We start from the raw sequence: 20726 nt of genomic DNA, 5'->3' as shown, positions 1-20726 counted from the left end.
GCGTGGAGGAAATAGCCAATCTGTGGCTGGCCTGGCAAACACGCTAGCAGGCAGGGTGACTGAAAGTGAAGAGGTTAGGGAGGGGAGTGAATTCACAAAGACAACAAGTGAGAAGAGGTGGCCTATAAATGCAGAGCGAAATGTGGCCCTGGTTCACAGCGAAGGACCTATACCTGAGAAAACGAGAAGAGGCAAAACAGTATGATATTTGAGGCTGCACCTCACACTGAGCTCTCACACTGCACACCATTCACGAGGGAATCAAAATGATGGAGACAAAAAAACGCAGAGATGTGTGATAACCATGCTTAAAATAGTGTCTCTCCCCAGTTTTTTGTCACCTGGGAACAGCTTGCACCAAAAAATGTGAGAACTTGGTTTAGACCAACACTTTACATTAATGATTTGCCAACAGCTTTGACTAGCTCATTCTTCACCACGCTGTTTGGCTTTCTTCACTGCACAATGGCTTTAATGTCTCAATTGATTTATGAAATGCATAGCCCACACATTTGAACAAATGAGTGAAGGATAACACTTTTATTTTTAATGGAAAAATCTGTACTGGCTATGAAATTCCATCAAAAACAAAACAACACATCCAAAATGTTAGGGGCAGATGCCTTTGGAAATTATCAAAGGGAGGCCAAAATGTAATCTTAGAGTCACACTGGCCCCTATTGGTGACATCAGGGAGTACAGGCTAGATGCAACTTGGAGAGAATATCCACAAATTAACCTTTGTCAAACAAGCCAAACAATGAAGGAGCTGGTTAGCATCTTTATTCGTTCACATTATTACAACCATTTTAAATAGTACTGTGATCGTGTTATGATTACTATCGGCATGCGCCAATAGTATATTGAAAACAAGAGGGTTTTGGAGAAGAAAAGGCCAGGAAGGAAGGTGTGTATGAAGGGTTAACCTCCCTGCTTGCATTGCCGCTTTCCCTTGCTCTGTCAAGCCCCATTAAACCGGCTACACTACAGCAATATGGTGCCATCAATTACAGGCACGCTGCCATCAGTGCAGGGCGCGCAGGAGAGAAGAAGAGAGGCAGGAGCACATAAACAGGACAAACGGCCACATAAAAGACCAGCAGCTATATAAAGCCCCACAGCCCGCCTCGTCCAGAGCCACACAAACTGCTACAGACCCTTGTGTGGATGTAGATGAAGATTCCTGCACCATGCAGTTTGTCAAGGGAGGTGGTTAAATATACACACAAAGATAAATATACACACAAAAATACTGAATTCATTTTACATTTACTTTCATGAAATGAGAATGAATTATTAAGGTGATGTGCTTCTACTGCCCCCATGTGAGAGAATTTGCTCAATAAAACAACGGTTGTCTTTTAGTAAAATTAAATGCATGTTCAATGCAAATGATTAATTGATCTTCTGGAGCAACTGCTTTCAAATGCTTATCAGGCTCATGAAACGGTTTCAGTGACAACAAATCTGTTAGCCTTGTTTGGTATGAAAACAAAACTCATTTGACTATTATGCTATAATTATTGAGTAGTAGCAAGTATAGCGCACAGTTCAAAACATGCACAACAAGGTTGGTTTATTACATTTCCAGTGGACTGGAAAGTATGCTACAAATATGAAAATGTGATTAGTACACCAAACTTAATATAGCAATTATGAATACAATATGAATATGAATTACAATAATGAAAAAAGCAGAAACAGAGACACAGTAAAGCTCACAAAATGAGCTATACTGTGTCTTAATAAAATCCTCAAGGTTTTGGCAACATAAAACTTGCACAGGCATTTGTTTAATTGAATAAATATTGGGGTTAAATGTCATCAATTAAACATTATTGTATTGGCAAACCAACCAACAAACAAACTTTGTCATAAACACAAGAACGGTGGAACAACCCAAGCTGCTGGGTCACGACTAGTAAATACATTGCATCATACTGTTGTGTCAAACTCCAGAAGTAGTAAGCGTTTTAAAATTTCCATAGGTTTGACAATACAATCCTGTCCTCTATCCATAATCTGCATTTTGTTCTTACACATAAATGCCCAGCACTGTAGCCCCCAACATGTTATATATATATATACTACATTTCAGCAAGACTTAAGGTAAACAAATGCAAATTTACTACGGTGGTAGAATAAACCTTTATGTAGAGTTGATCTGAGAGGATGAGCTACTGCTGCCAGAGCTCTTAGTCTTCTGCCCTCTATTGGCACTTGGTTGGCGTTGCACTCTCTGGGTTGTGGGTTCTCTGCTCTTTTCATTACTCACTCCAGTTTTGGTTCGCACTGTTGACACAGAGATGGTAAGAACATTAAGTACAAGTTGTACAAGAGAAGATACCCACATCTGTATATGCTTTGCTCAACTCCATATAACAATAATTTAACATCAACTGTGTGCAGCATGAATAAAATAAATAACAGATGAGATACGTATGATCTGTATGACTTATCATCAAAGTAGCATAATGTATACATTCTTGCAAAATACTAGAAAGAGTGATAATACTATATAATAAGTTTCAAAAAATGTCTCAAATGTGTTTTAAAACAAAACAAAAAGAAACCAGAAAATGTGTTCAGTATATCAAGTGCATCTACTATTACTGTACATGCTCAAACACATGCAGAACAGAGCCAGGGGAGCAAGTTTGCACAAGGGGGCTACGGGAGAATGTAGATGAGTGACATGGTGCAGTAAAGGGACCTTGTGAGTGAGAGGCGTTAGCATCTTGGGGAGCGTAGACCACATTTTTTGTGTTGATTCTTGTGGATTTGGGGCCTGCAGTTGCAGCTGGGACTGCACTGGCTTTAGGGTTCTTTCCAGAGGTTAAACATTCCTCTTCTTCACAAAAAAAAATTAAACATAAAAAATACATTAAATCCAGCCTTTACTGATATTTTGGTAAACTAGCACCAATTGTCTGCAAGGTTTCTAATGTTGTGTTAGAATACGGATTTGAAATGTAAATACAGAAAAATTTCTCATTTGATGGCAGAGAAGTAACAAGATACTACCCTAACTTACCACGAGCTTCTGTAGGTGCAGTATTAGTTGTGTGAGCAGCAGATGAAGAGCCTGTGCCACACTCCGATACCCTCTGACCAGCACACATTGCTTTCAGAGTTTGAAAAACTGCCTGAGGTGCCACATTCATCTTCAGCAGATCCAAAATGATCCTGTTTTAACAAATACAACTATATTTTGGAAATATATTTATTAAACAAATTATATATGTAGTAATTTCTACTTACTTAAAGACCTCCTGGTCTATAATAACCCCTGCAGCTTGTGTCAACTCATGCAGCTCAGCCTCTTCTGGGTTTAGCACTTTTTTCTTCTTGATGGCATATTTCTGCACATTGGCAGACACCACCAGAGCTGGAGAGTCAGGCGCCGCGGCCAGCGGCGTTTGTTGAGACATTGAGCTAAATTACAAAACTAGAGGCACAAATATGACATGTACTATCCATAAAGATTCCAGTTTATAGTGAGAGAAAGAGAGCGAAACCATTCACAAAAACCAAACCGTTTGTTGTTTGGTTTCAAGCGCACAAAAATTGCGTCACCAACTCACGCATGGAATTTTGGGAGTTGTAGTCCACAAAACACTGCACGTTCAACGATAATGCCGTTGAAATAAAATAACAGACACAAGGACATTACCACTAAAACATAATAATTTTATTCTTTCGTCTATACGCTCAAATTGTTTAAAATATGTATGTAATATTAAACATTGTGACAGTTACAAATGAAAATGTGTATGCTTTGAATTCTATAACGGCCACTTAACTGTTATTATGGTATAATGTCAAAAATATATAAACACGCTCAATAATTGTACCGGAAGTAGAAAGCATCCAAAGCTTTTTTCAGTCTAATTTTGCTCATGGGATTCGCTGTCTTCCAAGAATGGCCGCTGCAGGAATAAACAAGCAGGGTTCTGTGGCGACGATGGAGCCGTGTATTCGACATGGCAGGGCAACAAATGGGGGCAGTGTTAAGGTTGTTACCTTTCTTCGAGCAAAACTTGCATTAGATATTCATTTATATTCGGAGCTACTTAGATACCGAAGTACTGATAGTCTCATTGCCCGTGCGTCATTACCTTGGAAAGCGCTGTGTATTGTTGTTCTGTCTTTATTAAGCATATTCAGTAAAGAAAACCTGCAGCTGGCCCTTATGTCTGGGCGGGTAAGGACAGTGCAATGGTCGCCGTTTGCACCGCCGGGCTTTGTAATGGTGATCTTCACATACCTTTGCTTGGTTTCGTGGCATTTTCCATTACCAAGACCAACGCAAGCTTTAGGCCCATAAAATCATGTACCAAGATCTGTCCTTATGAAGTAATTTATTAATGCACATTTTATATCCAGGTACTGGAATGTGGCGTGTGTGAAGACGTGTTCTCTCTTCAAGGAGACAAGGTTCCTCGACTTCTGCTTTGTGGTCATACAGTTTGCCATGACTGTCTCACCAGGTTACCCCTCCATGGCAGGGCAGTGCGCTGCCCCTTTGACAGACAGGTTACAGAGTTGGGTGAGTGCAAGAGAAACATTGAACATGACTAACTGGGCTGAGCGAAGCAGGTTTAATACAAACTTGCGTATAGATTACATAAAACTCTTTTCAAAATGAATAATTTTCATGTCTACACTCTAAAGGAGACTCTGGAGTTTGGGGCCTAAAGAAGAACTTTGCTTTGCTTGAACTTTTGGAACGTCTTCAGAATGGAGCATCAAACCAGTCCGGGATGGCAGAGGATGCCCTAAAAGGCATGGGGGAAGTAAGGCAATAGTTTTACTGAATTTATTTTAATACATTTACCTTACAGCAGTAGAACTTGTTTAATTTACCTCTGTTTAATTGTTTAGTGTATAATTCGCTGCGATGAGGATGAAAGCCACACAGCTTCCGTATATTGCACTGTGTGTGCCACCCACTTGTGTGCCGAATGCTCACAGATAACTCACTCCACTCGAACACTGGCCAAGCACCGGCGGGTGCCTCTGGCAGACAAACCTCATGAGAAGCTGCTGTGCCCGCAGCACCAGGTCCATGCCATAGAGTTTGTGTGTCTAGAAGAAGGATGTCAGTCAGGGCCACTCATGTGCTGTGTGTGTAAGGAGTATGGAAAACACCAAGGGCACAAGGTATTGCAGTACAGCTCGACTAATAATAAAGCAGTCCCTGATCATCTGATTATGCCTTCGCTATATTTCAGCATGCTCTCCTTGAATCTGAAGCCAACCAGATCCGTGCATCTATTCTGGACATGGCACATTGCATTCGCACCTTTACAGATGAAGTTTCTGAGTATTCAAGAAAGCTGGTGGGCATTGTCCAGCAAATAGAAGGGGGAGAACAGATTGTAGAGGATGGTATTGGAATAGCCCACACTGAACATGTAAGTAAGAAGTAACCAAAAAGTACTGAAACCAAGAACTATACAAATAAATACGATTCTCTACACTGTATTTCTTTTGTGTTTCAGGTTCCGGGCACAGCAGAGAGCGCCCGCTCGTGTGTGCGTGCTTACTTTGCAGACCTCCATGAGACTCTTTGTCGGCAGGAGGAGATGGCCTTGAGCGTGGTGGATGCACATGTCCGAGAGAGGCTCATCTGGCTGCGACAGCAGCAGGAAGACATGACCATCCTTCTGTCTCAAGTCTCCACTGCCTGCCTGCACTGTGAGAAAACCCTACAACAGGTGAAAATAAATGCCCATAGTAAATAACACATGTTTGTCTGTAGTGCTTACTTTCGTTTCCTTCTGGTCTAGGATGATTGCAGAGTTGTAATGGCAAAACAGGAGATCAACTGTTTGCTGGAAACACTTCAGAAGCAGCAGCACCAGTTCACAGAGTTGGTAGATCACATTCAGCTGGACGCTGGTATACCGGTCACCTTCACAAAGGTACACACAATTATGTTTCTATGATAACTGAATGCCAAAAAATAGAGAGGAAAGTCATTTCAATTTGTCTTTTCAGGACAATCGTGTTCACATTGGTCCCAAAATGGAGATTCGTGTTGTAACACTTGGGCTGGATGGAGCAGGCAAAACAACTATCCTTTTTAAATTAAAACAAGATGAGTTCATGCAGCCCATTCCTACAATTGGTAAATTTGTACAGTACTGTGACCATTTTTTTTGTTGTTGTTGTTGTTTCAACTTTAAATTATTTTTTTAGGTTTTAATGTGGAGACCGTTGAATACAAGAATCTAAAATTCACAATTTGGGATGTTGGAGGAAAACACAAGCTTAGACCCCTTTGGAAACATTACTACTTGAACACTCAAGGTATTCCTCAACAGCCAACTGGGATGTTATTGTCCCTTCTAATATATACACGTCTATTTTGTCAACTAATAAACACTTTTTGGTTCTATTTGTTTGCTCAGCGGTAGTTTTTGTAATTGACAGCTGTCACAGAGACAGGCTAATGGAAGCACACAGTGAACTGGCCAAACTACTTACAGAGAAGGAGCTAAGGGATGCATTGCTGCTTATTTTTGCAAACAAGCAGGTATGTGTGGAACAGAAAAGAAAATATAACATCACCATAACGCAGCATTGAATCTTTGTCCTTTTATACTTCTTGTATAGGATGTACCTGGGGCTGTGGCAGTGGAAGAGATGACTGAGGTGCTGAGTCTCCACAAGTTGTGCTGTGGGAGGAGCTGGCACATTCAGGGCTGTGATGCCCGCAGTGGGATGGGCCTGCATGAGGGATTGGACTGGTTGTCAAGGCAGTTGGTTGCTGCTGGGGTCCTGGATGTTGCTTGAAGTTGCCAGTTTTTAAATATTCCCTTAGGAATTTGGGCTTAACTAAGCCTCTACGCTCACCCAGCTTCTAAGCTTTATGTTTGCAACCACCAGTCAGGAACATCAAAGCTGGATAAAGGAAAGTAAATATTCCCATCAGTCCTGTTATTCAACTAACAATGCATGTATTAGTGTACTCCTCTACAAGGCTGTTTCCATGATCCAGAAGTCTTATTTTTCAGGAGTCTAGATAACATTTGGCGTGTGTTCCACTGCTAATTGAAATGTGGGACTTTTTCATTATACTATACCACAATGTAACATTAGTCAGACTGTCAGCGAACTTACTATCGGTGTTTAGTTTTTACCATCAAGATAACACTTGCTTATTTCTAAGAATCCCTTTTTATAATTTATCCAGAATTCATCAAAGTCGTTTAGGTGTAGCAGTGTTCTTGCCTTGTTGTGAACAATTTGGTTTTGTGGCGCTTTTGCATTGTTTTACTTCACTATGTAGTCTTCAAAGGCTAACTAGATTCAATTTGCTTTGTTGCAAAGATGAAAGTTTACTGAATTACTTTTGTAATGTATGTATGAACAAGTTAAGCCACTTTGCACCAAGTATGCCTCAATTTTTGGAGTCGAACAGAAATTTTGGCATGCACTTAGTTTCCTTAGTTAGCTCATGCAACAAGATGTATGTGCCAGTTCATTGTGCAGAATGGATTTGATTTAAAAGAAACTGCTAGAATGGGGCTGTGTTGTAGCCTCAGTGCTGAGATGGTACACATTGAGATTACAACCCATTATGTAAAAACATTAACACCTTTTGCTTGTCGAAACACTTCTTATACATAATGTGCTAGATTCCTAAAATAAAAACTTCACACGTATGATTCAACACATTCTTTAATGAAACCATTACAAAAAACACCAATGGGAAACTTATTACTTGACGGTGATGTTGATGATGCTTATGTCCTCATAAGGCTTGTCGGTCTTTGGGTTTGCCTTTGTATTGGAAATTCTCTGAACAGCTTCCATACCTTTTGTACACCTTCCAAATACAGTATGCTTGTTATCAAGCCAAGGCTGAGAAAAACATTGAGATTAAAAGATAGTAGTTTTATAGTTTCTGTGGTAACTTCTAAGAGTATAGACATGGAACTTACAGTGGGTACAACGGTGATAAAGAATTGAGAGCCGTTAGTGCCTGGCCCACCATTGGCCATGCTAAGTGTGTACGGCCGGTCATGTCTCAGAGTAGAGTGAAATTCATCCTCAAACTCTCCTCCCCAGATGCTCTCTCCTCCCATGCCTGTGCCGGTTGGGTCGCCAGTCTGGATCATAAACCCCTAGGCCAAAATACAACTGTGAAACCAGTCATTAAACAGACCTGTACAATGAGATCATCATATTTACCTTAATTACTCTATGGAAAATATGTCCGTTGTAATAGCCATTTCTACTGTGAACACAGAAGTTCTCCACAGTTTTGGGGCATCTAAAAATTAAAATTAAAATTAAAAAAAAGTTGTTTATTCCTGGGGGGGGGGACATTTTAGATGGCACTAAGATTTTACAAGCAGCTTACTCAACAGGGAAGAGTTTGATGTGGATGTCTCCCATAGTTGTGTGGATAATGGCACTGTCAGACACACGCTTCGGGCCCTCAGCCTGTGTTGCAGCCATCACTTCCTCCTTTGATGGCTTTTCATTGAAGATGTCCCTGTCGGAGTCCGCACTCTTGGTATCCTCTGGTTCCCTCTTTGAAAACTAAAAAAGCATGTTGTTGCATCACTGGACCAAAGGCTTCTACTTATTGAGGCTCAATAAATTATTACCAGAAAGAACCGGTTTTTCTTAAACGCAGTGCAGAATATGGTAGGGTCTGCCTCTACATTTTGTAGTGCCGGGTTATCAGATGCTTTCATCTCAACAGTTGGTGCAACCTTCATGGATTTTGCTACACCTTGGAAGAGACTCAGCTGAACCACACGGATATTCTCAAGTTTCCCAAGTATTCGAACACATCTGTGGGCAAAAAAGAACTTACTTTATTAATGTGCATTTTAAAGTCAAATTCGGTTGTTTTTTTGTTTTGTTTTTAGATGTACCTGTTGGTTTCTACATTGATGACTTTAATGCCAAGCATAGTTCCATAAAGAACAAAGTGTCCAGTTTCATCAAAGATAATGTTTGTCAAACGGACACCATCCACCTTTTCAAGTTCCCGCTCCACAGCCATTCTCCTCCCAAACTCCATATCCGGAAGCTGCTGTCGCATCTGCTGCAACTCTGTGAACATCTAATCAGTAAGGGAAAAGTAAATACGCTGTTGTACTTAATTTAGAGTTGGGATTATAAATCAACTTACAGTTAAGGATTCATCAAATACTCTCATGAGTTTTCCCGTCAGGAATCTAAAAATTCTGACTTTTCTGTCAGATGCAATGGTAGCCATTTTCTTTCCATCTGGGGAAAATGCCAGGCTGGTGGGATAAGTTTTGTGTTTTGCAAATTCATACAAATCTGTGTCCGTTTTGTATACCCAGTCTACATATTTGGGGAATTTAAATTCATTTGGAAGACCAGTCCAGTATTCCAACATTCCTGCTTTGTCAGCGGAAACAATCACCCTAAATTTGGGATTCAAGCGAATTTGGGTCAGCGGCGAAGAATGCATCTTGTCAAAAACATGAATTTGTTCATTGCTTCCCCGTCCGTCGTAAACAAAGATCTTGCCAGTGGATTTTTCCGAGCATGCCACAGTGGAAATGGCATCTCCAGGGTTGTAGATCCATTCACTCTGGCCAGGGTGAAATCTAAAGTCATAAAAGTTAGTTATGACAAAAAAATAAAACAATATTCAGCTCCTCCATACTTAGACTTACCCAAGTTTTAGCATATTAATCATGTCAAAGTTGACAACATCAAATACTTTCATTGCCTGGTCATCACCAACAGAGCAGCAAAGTGCTCCATCAGCACTTACTGCAATGCTTTCGATTACACCTGATATACATTACAGATAAATGTAATAAGCAACTGTTCAATTAATGTATACAATGTACAAAGAAAGAAAATGTAGTACCAAGGTGACTTCTAAAATGTTTTACAAACTCAATGCCTTCATTTTCCTTCTTTTTCCAAAACTTTACATGACCATCCTGGCTGGCTGTGATTACAAAATCAGTCCTACAAAAAATAAAATGTATAAGAGCATTAGTGTTTGCAGCATGTTCCTCTGAAAGTGAACTATAGTCTGAATACTGTGTAAGGTTATAGGACGTACTTGGAGCAGACGATGTGCGTGATTACATCTCTGTGCATGTAGCTTCTTTCATACATCGCAGCCGATGGGAGATTATCTAGGTAAACTCTTTCAAATTCCAAAACTAAAAACAAGAATAATAACTTTATGATGAGCTGAGAATTCCGTGACAAAGAAATACAACTTCTCAGGATCTTTAAGGAGTTTACAAGTTGCAGAGTGAAACATACCTTTTCTTTTCTTATTTGTCGTAGCTTCGCTTGGCATGGGTCCGACCCATTCACCACAATCTTCTTCAATCTCTTCATCTTTGTCGTCTGCTTTTCGCTTCAGGTCCGCGCTGTTTTCAGTAGCCGCCATTGCTGTTCTTATACTTGTTGCTTATGAGGACCTAAATGACGCATTTACTGCCACCTATTGGATTGGAAAATCAGTACAGTATATAATTGTAGAATTATAGTTTCTTTTTAGTCAGATTTTATGGGGTAATGTTTTTGTTTGTTTTTATTATTTCAAAATATTTTTGCCAGTTCATATTTATCGTCAATGTCGGCTTTATTTGTGTCGGGGGTAAAGAAAGCTGAAAATCGTTGTTTCTGACGGTTATTTTTTCATGAGACTCATGGACCAAACCAATATTTTAAACGTGGGTGTTGGAAAATTCACAATACGCATTTGATGGTGAATATACGCTAAATTACCAAAAACGGTCTTCCCTTTTATAACAATAATTGACGAAGACAAAAAATATGTTCCACAGAAATATTATAAAAAGAAACATAGAAACACACTTGACAATTAATTCCACGCCCCTAATAACTGCTACGCATACACGCGCCCTAACCGGGACTGTGTTTTGTTTTTTAGTGCGAAATCGGGGTATTGGTCGTTGTTAGCCCCACATTCATCAAGGATTGTGTTCTATAAATTCTTCCAAGATGAGCAATATTTACATCCAAGAGCCACCAACACATGGAAAGGTAAACTCACGTTATCGTTTTCACCACACTCAGTTCAATCGTGTTTAACCTAGAAGGACTGTCGACAAAAATGTCCCTTAAATTAACTTTTCTTTTTCTAAGGTTCTGCTCAAGACAACTGCAGGGGACATTGACATTGAGTTGTGGTCAAAAGAAGCTCCAAAAGCTTCTAGAAACTTTGTTCAGCTTTGTATGGAAGGTACACTGGACTAACACATGTGACATCTTCAAAAATCACACAGCAAATTGTAACTGCATGTATAGCCTTAAATATAATGTGCAAACTATTTACAATTAATGCACCCACCATTTTTAACCCCTGTTTTAGGGTACTACGATGGCACGGTTTTCCACAGAGTTGTTCCAGAATTTATCATCCAGGGAGGAGATCCCTCTGGGACAGGAGAAGGGGGAGAATCCGTTTATGGCTCTCCATTTAAGGTCAGATTCACCCCTGATACAATATGCAGGGTGCTCATGTGTTTCTAATTATCACGTTGTTTGGCGGGATAGTTCATGTGGTAAATATTTATCTGTCATGTGGCATAAAATATGTTTTCTAAATTACAGGATGTATTGACAATCTGTCATATTGACAGATTGTCAATACATCCTGTCTCGCTCTCGCTCTCTCGCTCTCTCTCTCGCTCTCTCTCTCGTTCTGTTTCTTCTGATTATTTTTTTTTCTGTTTTTTATTCTAAAAAACTGAACCCCCCCCAAAAAAACCGCCAGTTTAAATAATAATTTAACAAATAAACGTGTTGCCAGGTATTGTCAGATCATAACTATTGTGTAATTTGTATAGATTTAATCGATGTCACTTAAAAGATTATAAAAGTAACAAAAATAGTTAAACTGGGGCAAAATAGGCCACCACATTTTTTCACTACTTTTGTGAAATATGTCGTCTGACCCATCATTTGCACTTTGTTCACATTTTTTTTTTCTAGGATGAATTTCACTCAAGGCTACGCTTCATTCGCAGAGGGCTGGTTGCCATGGCAAATGCTGGGCCACATGATAATGGAAGTCAGTTTTTTTTTACTCTAGCACGTGCTGATGAGCTCAACAATAAACATACCATATTTGGGAAGGTAAAAAGAAAAAGCAGTTCATTACATTTATAACTTAAACAGTAACTTTTATTTATTTTTGTTTAGATCTGTGTTGATTTTTGGTATTCATATTATTTAACAGGTAACAGGAGACACGGTGTACAATATGTTGAGACTGGCTGAAGTTGAATGTGACTGCAATGAAAGACCATTGAAGCCACACAAGATAAGAAGCACTGAGGTATTTTAGATTTCTGCAAAATTGATATTTAATTTGATTGCTGACTTTTTTCCTCATTCTTAAAATGTGTTTTTATAAGGTTCTATCATCTCCTTTTGATGATATAGTACCACGTGAAACAAAAAATTCAAAATTGGAAAGGAAAGAAGAAGCAAAGAAATCACAGTCAAAAGCCACTAAGTAAGTGCACTCACGTTTTATGAGGAGTATAGGACTGTAGTGTAAGCGATTTAACGCTTGCTGGTGTCTTAGTCCAGTTATTCTCCCTGAGAATCTTTGGATCTGTCTTGCAGGTTCTATAAACTACTTATAATCAGTACTTTTCCATAATATATTTATTAACCAGAAATTAATCATATTTTCCTCATTAGACAGTAGTTTCAAATGGCCGTGGCTGCAGAGCCGCGGCGCGGTCAAATAGCCTCATGGCTAACCCTAACCCTAACCCTAACCCGGCGCAATCTAACCCGGCGCGGTCAAATAGCCCAGCAGTTTCAGGCACAAAATAACATGGCAGTTTTGCGGCTCTGTAGACACTCCCAGTTTCAAATAGGGGTCACTGTGAGAAAAACGGTTGGGGGACCACTGTCTTAAGTCGACACATTTTTTATTAGTTAATTCATTATTTTATTAGATTATAAATGAAAATTAACAACAGAAGAAAGGAAAAAGCATGGAGTGAGTTAGCTCGAGTTGTGGGAGTGATCAAACATTTTAATCTGCCCTTTCAATGACTCACTGTTTACAAGTATTTCTCTGTACTGTGATCATAGTTATTTTTGCCCACGGTCCTAAGAATATTGAAAGCTTTTACCAGCATTTTAGCCCATTTGTTTGGTCGACCTCAACCCTAAAATAATAAAATGTATGAGTTTGTAATAAAATGATTGCATTAAATGTACAATGTTTATTGTAAAGGAACTTCAGTTTGTTGTCATTTGGCGAGGAAGCTGAAGAAGAGGAGGAAGCAGCAAACCAACTAACTCAGGTAAATAATAATCTTTTGTTTTTTTAAATGAAAGTGACCATTGACTGATACAATATTATTTTGGATTATTCTTATTTTGACAGCATTTAAACTACATAAATTAACAATAATACGTTTCTTTATTTTTACAATATATACATGTTCACTGTGTATTGTTTTAGTATTTTAAAGGAAAAAGTAAAAGTAGCCATGACCTTCTGAAGGATGATCCAAAATTGAGCTCTGTACCAGCAGTGAACAGGTTTGTGGCAATTTTGATTCTCCGGTTCTTTTTAAAATGTATTATAAACGGTGCATTTTGTTTTTGTTTATATGAAAATGGACATTTACCAGAACCTAATTTATTTTTGTCCTTTGCAGTACAAGTCCGACTCCAGAGGAAGAAGAAAGGCTGAAGCTGATTGCTAATAAACTTAAGAAAGTATCGAGTTCTGAGAAAACTACTGACAAAGAGGAGCAGGGGGGAACGTCGAGCAGAAGGTAAAGCAATGTGTCCAGCAGGGGGCAGTACTGTCTCAGAAATATTTACGTAGAATCGTTTTAGGTCTTCATTTCAGCAATGTAACAAGTCTACAACTGCATGGGGTGTTGGTGGTCCATATAATGTGAAACTACATCAAGGATACATTTTGTTAGATGCTTACATAAACAACATATTTCAATTAACTTTATTGTCACTCAAGGGGATATTTGTACATAGTATATTGGACATAGTGCAATACAATTATGAAAAGCATTGTCATAATAAGTCATTTTTTCTATAATGTAATAAACCTATTACATCCATTATTTAACATGGATATATTGAATAACGAGCATCTTAAGATGATTCCTGGATGGACAACAGACTTCAAATACTTACAAGCACTTACCAGGGAGTACTTGAAATAGTTTCCAATTCCATATTCATTTTTATTTTCAAAGATTTTTTGTGCTGTAGGCTTTATTGGCTAGGACAGTTTATCGGGAAATGGGGCAGTAAAGAAAGGAAGATCTCGCAAGTTACCCTGAGGTCCGCCGCACAGAATCTCTATATTTTTAATTGTCACTAAAAACTAGTTTTTCTGTATCTCCTTAGATGCCGATTCAATTCAACTCAACATTTGTCACAAAACCTTTATATCTTCAACCTAGAATTATAACTAGGAAGTTGGTCATTATGGTTTCCCCTTTTTATGTGCTCATAATTATATGTTGGAAGATTTACTGTGTCTTCACTGGGTAAAGCCCTGAGTGGATGTGATTTGCCAGTTACACATATCCACATTAGTGTTGTTACGATACTAACATGTCAAACTCGATTTCAATATAAGGAATAGGCACAATATGCAATACCAATTTCACAGTTCTTATTTTAGACAATAGGCTGTAATTTTCAACACAAATTAAAAGCACTTTTTATGTTATATGTGGGTGTTTACTAGTTATGATAAAGCTCAGGATCTTTCTAAAATATTCAGCAAAGGTCCATTTTTGTCTTGTCTTTGTAAATTATTTTAATATCTAGTTTCGATACTAGCTTTAGTGTTTATCTAATTTCCATACTTTTGACAACCCTAAGCCACACTCACATTAGATTGTAAGATAATACTTTACCATCTTTAAACACACCAGAGATCAGCAGTGAAAATTATATATTTATGAATATAACATTTATACTTTATATTTATCTCTACTTATGTTTGGACAGTTGTCTCTTTACAAAATCATACTTTTTTTATTTGTCTTAATGAGACAAGAATGGGCTGTTGTCAGTGGTGTCTCCCTGAGTGACAGGCAGCCCAGGGCGGCCGACTTCAGTATATTAAGCACAAGCAGTGATTATTTTGCCACAAGACCTGTAACCCAACTCAGTGGTTTGTCTTGGCAGTGAATCAAAGAGCAGAGGAGTACGCTGTTGGTTCAGGACAATGTGGGTATTGTTGCACTGTGAGCTCTCCAACTGTTTCTTTTACCTTAGGCTTGCAGTTGCTTTCTATATTTTATATCACCTCGCTGGAAAAGGGGGCATTAAAGAGAGCTGCATCATTGTTATCACTCCATAGAAGTACTTCACAAGTAATGGCCTTTATAACTGCAAATAAAATGCACTATTCCAGCAGCTGCGTGTCAGAAAGCTTTAAAGGTCAATGTCTTATGTTTATTTAATTCTGTTATTATTTGTCCTCTTAGACATTTATCTCTGTATAAGAAGTACTTCTAGATCTGAATCCAAGACCTAGTGTATGGGATAGTCTCCACTTTAGTTAAAGCCGACAGGCCATGACTGGGAAGTAAAATGCTTCCATATGGCTGTGGCATAGAGTGAGCTGCCACTGCCAACGGCTCCTCCACTGTCTGTGCCAGTCGCTCATCAGTCACTCCAGACTCCCCATAATGACTGAGTGCAGCTTCCTGTTATTTACATTACATGAGACCACTAATGATTATATATAATTGCATGTATATAACCCAGGTAGACCCGTAATGATACAGGTAGAGTGACCCTAATAGAGTTGTTATTATTTGCCAATTACCTTCTCAATTATCACATTCATGTTGTTTATGTTCTGCTTTTAAGAATGGGAATTGGTCCATGTTTTGAAAATGTAACTTGATTATCGTTTAAATGGCCTGTAAAATACTTAATACCTGTGATATGCATGTAACAACCACACTATTGAAACAATGCCTGGAGAAAGCTTGTTATTCACAGGACAGTGTAGCTTAAATAAGACATCAGACTTTAATTATGCAGCCCATGTGTCGGTGTGGATTCATTGGCTGCACCTGTCTCTCATCATCAGTCATAATCAAGTGTGTTCTCAGAAAAAGGTTAGGCGGATCAAGAAAATGCTCGGCTCTGTTTTGGGGAAGAAAACGGATTGAAATAGTCCAGCAGTCCGGCTGCAGGATTGTGTATGTTTTGGACCTGGCATGTTTACACATCTCTGCAGCATGTCTGTTCTATATTGAGCCTGTTCGAAATGGATTCATATAGAATATTTATTGTATCTGAATTAAGAAGTACAAAAGCATGACATGACTCCTTTTACCTTGGATCAGGATATTAAGTGGAAGGAGCTGGTCAGCATTATTGGCAAGCAGATGAGCTGTGTTTAGCTTGTCCAATGTGGGAGTGGTGTTTTTAAATCCATTCAAATTGCTCTGCAAAGTCATGCAAATTCTTGTGTTGAACTAGGATTTCTCCTTTTAGTATGCGTAGGTCTGCTTGGCGTTGTCCCAAGTTGTGGAGTACCCCCTGAGGAGAGTTCACCCAGCCATCATGTTATTCTAGCACATTCATCCACTTCACTGGCTTGGTCATTAAAGAACTTGGACTCCATAGAAGCAGCTTCTTCATCCTTGAGGTCGATATACAATAAAAATGAGCAAGGTGTTTTATGTTCTAATATACATTCCACTGTGGTAAATCATAATGCAGCTGAAACCTTTTCTTCCTGAGTGCCCCATTTTCTTCAGTTAGCAGCACAGCTTTCTAAAGCAGTCTTAAACTTCTGGAATTACTTTGTTATAATGAGTGACTTTACGCTCCCAACAACATGATGTGTTTTTTGTGAAAACTCACTCGTGTACAGCTTTTTCAACAGATGTGCTTTTTAATTACCAATATCAGTACTAATTATTTAAATCTAAAGCTGCTCTTTTTCACTAAATAATATGATGAAAGTAAAGAATATTTTTGCCATTCAAACTAGTCATGAAACTGACTGAAACTAATGATGCATCTGATATCTTAAATCAGGCGGTCGCTCAAACTAAATATTAGCCCTCTGTAGCGTTAAGCCCAAAAGCCAATACTGGCACATACTGAATAAGCCAAACCTATATATCAACTCGCCTTTTGAGATGTTGTTTTAGAAAACCAAATACCAATTTTACTTTACTGTTTTTGTTTATTTTTGAGTACCGAGGGGTGGGAAGAATAACACATAATAATATTCAGATGATATTTTAACAGAGCATCAGGAATGTGCTAAAATGTTTTGTAAATGTCAATGAGGTTCAAGTCTAAAACAAAACGTGAATTGACCAGGCTATACTAGACATTTCTGTCTCTCTTTGCCATTTTATATATTTTATTTATAGGTTTACTGTTTACACCAGTAGTGTTTAAGATAAACTTTCATGAGATGTCGGTGCAATTCCTCATTCGTCCACGAGTGTTCCATTGTAGAAAAAGATTCAATTGTAGTCACCTGGACTCTGTTTTTTGGGAAAAAAAAAAAAAAAAAGAGTCCAGATGACCATTACTGAATTTTTTATATACGATAGTTCTATAATGTAAATGTTTTTCAAAAATGAAGTTGATCACTAATTTCCATACCTGTGTGAATCTATCTGGCTTTTTTATGGTTAACATGTTCAACAATATTAGTTAATATTGTTAACATAACATTTATTTAAAAGAAAACGCATATACAAATGTATTCTTACAGTGCATTATGGTTAAACTGTACCTGCCAGAACACCAGTTGCCACAGGGGGCGGTAGTGCACACTGTGGTTGTACCCTTGGGCAAGACACTTCACCCACTTTGCCTCCAGTGCCCATGTGCTGGTGTTTGTGAGAGTGAATGTGGGACAATAAATCGAAAAGAGCTCAGCCCATGGTTACAATCCAGCGTGTTTACAGCATGTGTATCATGTGTGTTCCTTAACATGCTGATCATGCAATGATCATCAAAAATGCTACTGATTGATTAGCAATCTATCCATCTATTTTACTATTATGAAGCCATTTTCTTGCTTTAAAATGTCAATGTTAGAAAAACGTCACAGTTCACAATGAAGATTGGGATAGTTCTGACTGTTTAGCAGTTCATGCATATTTCCTTTTGGAGTAGATTTTTTACATTTTATATTTTACATTTACATTATTGACTAGCTAGTCTTGCAATATAGTTGTGATTTGTCTGGCAAAGACCAATTATAGTGCTTGGTGCTTCAAGAAGGACAAAATATATTTTTGAAAGAACTACGCAAATCTTTGCACTACAACGTAAACATAATGCTGTTGTTTTGTTCCCAGAAGAGAAAATAACAAAGGAACAAAGCACTAAATTAAGGTGGAAGTTTTGTGGGGTAATTTCCTTCTAGGCCCTGGATGGGTCTAAACAGGTGTTTAAGGCCTGACCTGTCCTCTCCAGGCTCTTTCTTTATTGAGACTTGAGCAGTGGAGCCAATTGTTTGGCTGTTGCCTTGAACACGGCACATTATTTTCCCAATGGCAGCGTGTTGCAGCGTGCACTCGGTCCATAGTGTTTTGAGCCTAAGATGGCTAAACCTAGAGAAACAAACTATACATTTGGGTTTTGACATTTGTAATTTGCTTAAAGCAGGGTTCATGATTTTATTGGAGCGCAACTTTTACTTCTGCCTAGACCAGTGTGGGTGTTTCTAAATAACAATAATAAAAAGATTATTATCGTCACACCTTGTATTATTAACAGAACAAACCTGCTTTGTTTCTGAGAAGAATCTATGTTAAGACATTCAAAGATTTGTGACAGTTTGAAAGCATTCATTTAAAAAATTGTTTTAACCAAACATTTTGTCTTTCTACATTCATAGGGATGAATTGCGAAAAGAGGTGCGCCAGCTGAAAAAAGAGATTCTTGCCATTAAACAAAGGAAAGACGAAAGTTTAAAACCTGCTACAGAAGAACCCAAAGAGGGTATGTGCACATCATACACATGCTAAATATCAATCCAACCATTTTGCCTTGAAGAACATTGTTTGAATCTTAAAGTTTGTGTGATGGTGGTCTGCATTTTCTGACCAACGATTAAGGCTGCATTCACACTGTATTCCCCTACAGTCACTCTTCTCAAGAATACTGGTTCTTCGTCATGCAATTTAGGCTTTGAATTGCACAGAATAGTGACAAAAATTGAAAATGCAGATTTTATGTTGTGTGCATGTGCAATTTTTCAAATCAGTTATACATTTATGAAATCAATGACCATGAAACAAACAAAGGTGCTTTAATCCTATGTTTACGCCATAAAATATGCATCCTAATGTGAAAGTATTCTAAATATTCAGATTACTGTACTGTGAATACATGTACAAATGACTGTTATTAAATCTTAAATCTAAATGATGATCACCAAAGACTTTCAGAGAAAAAGGAGCCTTTCTACACTACCTCAAGGCCCCCTGAAATATCACAATGAATATTGTTCCGTGAGGTGAATATTGTTACGCTTTTGTACAAGGGATTTGGATGTGGTTACATATTGTTGGACCGTGGCGTTTTTTATTGCTCTGTGGCAACGTTGAGCTCATATTCAGCTCCGTTCAGACAGTATGTATTCTTCTAATGTTGTCACTCTGCTCACAGCCCACTTCCATCTGTCAATCCCACCAGTATTATTGTGGCGACTTATATTCTTCTGATCATCAACATAGGCCGACACCAAACAAGCTTGCCATTTTCCTCATTTATGTCTGCGACCTAATTTTCCAACCTGATTTGGCCCTTGGCCTGCTCCATGGGCGTCTGAATGACGTTGACTGTATTTTTCATTTCCATGAGATCCATCTTAATCACTACCACATCACCGGTCACCTTCTCCAGTGTAGTTCCAATTCACATGAGTTGAGCAAACAATTCACTAATTTCAGTCTCCTGTCCATCTCCTTTGCCCACGTAAGCCGGGCTGGAGTCACCAGGGCAGGGACAAGCACCTGAGCAGGAACCATCCTCAGGAGTTAGCACGGTTTTTACTTAGCAGGCTTCTAAATGGCTAAAGATTGACAAAATGTACAAGGTGGGAGAATTGAAAATAATTCAATATAGACGAGAATTGGAGCCTCCCTAAACCGTAGCCATCACCGTAAACTCCAATGCAATGCTTTATTTAATGTAGAATTTAATTTAACATTTCCAATATCTTTCAGTGGATAAGGTAATCTATAAAATACATATCCAAAGAGTTCATTCACAACTCTTGTATCTGATTATTTTTAGTTTTATAATTGTCTTTAAAAAGACATCATGAGTTAACCGAGAATATAAATGTGTGATTAAATAATGCCAACACATTTTGGACCATATGGTGAAAACATTTTTGTGGTGACAGGAGAGGACGTTGACCACTGTGTGACAGCTTTTATTTTTTATTTAATACTATATCAACCACAAAACATTGCAAAGATAAGGTAATTTTAACACACACTAACAGCAAATTCATAGAATTCTTACTGGCTCATTTTCACAATTATGATTTATCAGTAGTGGTACATGTTTATTCCCAAAAATATTTTGACGAAACTCAAATATCACTGATAAAGAAAAATGCAGGAAAATGTGTGTAAATAAAATAAACTCGCCTCTGCCTTAGAAGTCAGTGAAGCTTGTTATACCTCATTGCAAAGAGCAACAGCTTTTCTTTAAATCTT

General features: G+C 38.3%; 4 protein-coding genes across 5 annotated transcripts in view; 2 read left to right on the top strand and 2 right to left on the bottom strand.

Moving 5' to 3' along the window:
- Positions 1 to 765: 765 nt before the first annotated feature.
- Positions 766 to 3530, bottom strand: mzt2b (mitotic spindle organizing protein 2B). Of its 2 annotated transcripts, XM_072454362.1 has the most exons (4): positions 3262 to 3530; positions 3035 to 3186; positions 2714 to 2851; positions 766 to 2292 (listed from the first exon to the last, which is right to left on the bottom strand). In XM_072454362.1, the coding sequence occupies exons 1-4, from the start codon at positions 3429 to 3431 to the stop codon at positions 2150 to 2152; spliced, it is 603 nt and encodes a 200-aa protein (XP_072310463.1). In that variant the 5' UTR covers positions 3432 to 3530; the 3' UTR covers positions 766 to 2149. The 2 variants fall into 2 exon arrangements, with proteins under 2 accessions (XP_072310463.1, XP_072310464.1); XM_072454363.1 differs by lacking the exon at positions 2714 to 2851 and having other exon boundaries at positions 3262 to 3518.
- A 353-nt stretch (positions 3531 to 3883) lies between these two features.
- Positions 3884 to 8151, top strand: trim23 (tripartite motif containing 23). Its single transcript, XM_072454361.1, has 11 exons — positions 3884 to 4015; positions 4387 to 4549; positions 4675 to 4796; positions 4885 to 5163; positions 5235 to 5417; positions 5505 to 5720; positions 5793 to 5927; positions 6004 to 6133; positions 6205 to 6315; positions 6417 to 6541; positions 6622 to 8151. Exons 1-11 carry the CDS (start codon positions 3923 to 3925, stop codon positions 6799 to 6801), a joined length of 1737 nt encoding a protein of 578 aa, XP_072310462.1. The 5' UTR covers positions 3884 to 3922; the 3' UTR covers positions 6802 to 8151.
- On the bottom strand, positions 7676 to 10430 carry ppwd1 (peptidylprolyl isomerase domain and WD repeat containing 1). Its single transcript, XM_072454359.1, has 11 exons — positions 10285 to 10430; positions 10076 to 10178; positions 9875 to 9978; positions 9675 to 9795; positions 9158 to 9605; positions 8898 to 9088; positions 8625 to 8814; positions 8375 to 8556; positions 8203 to 8284; positions 7953 to 8135; positions 7676 to 7872 (listed from the first exon to the last, which is right to left on the bottom strand). Exons 1-11 carry the CDS (start codon positions 10412 to 10414, stop codon positions 7729 to 7731), a joined length of 1878 nt encoding a protein of 625 aa, XP_072310460.1. The 5' UTR covers positions 10415 to 10430; the 3' UTR covers positions 7676 to 7728.
- Positions 10431 to 10905: 475 nt separating this feature from the next.
- The window catches only part of cwc27 (CWC27 spliceosome associated cyclophilin), a 15917-nt gene continuing 6096 nt past the window's right edge, over positions 10906 to 20726 (top strand). The window contains exons 1-10 of the mRNA XM_072454358.1: positions 10906 to 11034; positions 11137 to 11233; positions 11363 to 11475; positions 11986 to 12129; positions 12233 to 12331; positions 12411 to 12511; positions 13250 to 13319; positions 13481 to 13560; positions 13680 to 13799; positions 18893 to 18996. Of these exons, the coding sequence (XP_072310459.1) occupies positions 10993 to 11034; positions 11137 to 11233; positions 11363 to 11475; positions 11986 to 12129; positions 12233 to 12331; positions 12411 to 12511; positions 13250 to 13319; positions 13481 to 13560; positions 13680 to 13799; positions 18893 to 18996 (970 nt within the window). The 5' untranslated portion in view covers positions 10906 to 10992. The remainder of the gene's footprint in view (positions 11035 to 11136; positions 11234 to 11362; positions 11476 to 11985; positions 12130 to 12232; positions 12332 to 12410; positions 12512 to 13249; positions 13320 to 13480; positions 13561 to 13679; positions 13800 to 18892; positions 18997 to 20726) is intronic.

This window comes from Eucyclogobius newberryi, unplaced genomic scaffold (assembly GCF_026437365.1).
Source record: "Eucyclogobius newberryi isolate DKJ021-1_F unplaced genomic scaffold, fEucNew1.0.hap1 SCAF_2, whole genome shotgun sequence".
Taxonomy (NCBI): Eukaryota; Metazoa; Chordata; class Actinopteri; order Gobiiformes; family Gobiidae; genus Eucyclogobius; species Eucyclogobius newberryi.
This window is presented reverse-complemented; position numbering and strand designations above follow the sequence as displayed.

Coding starts and splice junctions, on each gene's coding strand:
- mzt2b (XM_072454362.1), bottom strand. CDS start 3,431: ATGTCTCAACAAACGCCGCTGGCCGCGGCGCCTGACTCTCCAGCTCTG. Junction 2,852..3,034: donor TGCACCTACAGAAGCTCGTG/GTAAGTTAGGGT, acceptor TTTTTTGTGAAG/AAGAGGAATGTTTAACCTCT. Junction 2,293..2,713: donor TAACGCCTCTCACTCACAAG/GTCCCTTTACTG, acceptor CTGTGTCAACAG/TGCGAACCAAAACTGGAGTG.
- trim23 (XM_072454361.1), top strand. CDS start 3,923: ATGGCCGCTGCAGGAATAAACAAGCAGGGTTCTGTGGCGACGATGGAG. Junction 5,721..5,792: donor GTGAGAAAACCCTACAACAG/GTGAAAATAAAT, acceptor CTTCTGGTCTAG/GATGATTGCAGAGTTGTAAT. Junction 6,316..6,416: donor TTACTACTTGAACACTCAAG/GTATTCCTCAAC, acceptor TTGTTTGCTCAG/CGGTAGTTTTTGTAATTGAC.
- ppwd1 (XM_072454359.1), bottom strand. CDS start 10,414: ATGGCGGCTACTGAAAACAGCGCGGACCTGAAGCGAAAAGCAGACGAC. Junction 10,179..10,284: donor GACAAATAAGAAAAGAAAAG/GTATGTTTCACT, acceptor TCTTGTTTTTAG/TTTTGGAATTTGAAAGAGTT. Junction 8,136..8,202: donor TTTTCCATAGAGTAATTAAG/GTAAATATGATG, acceptor ATTTTGGCCTAG/GGGTTTATGATCCAGACTGG.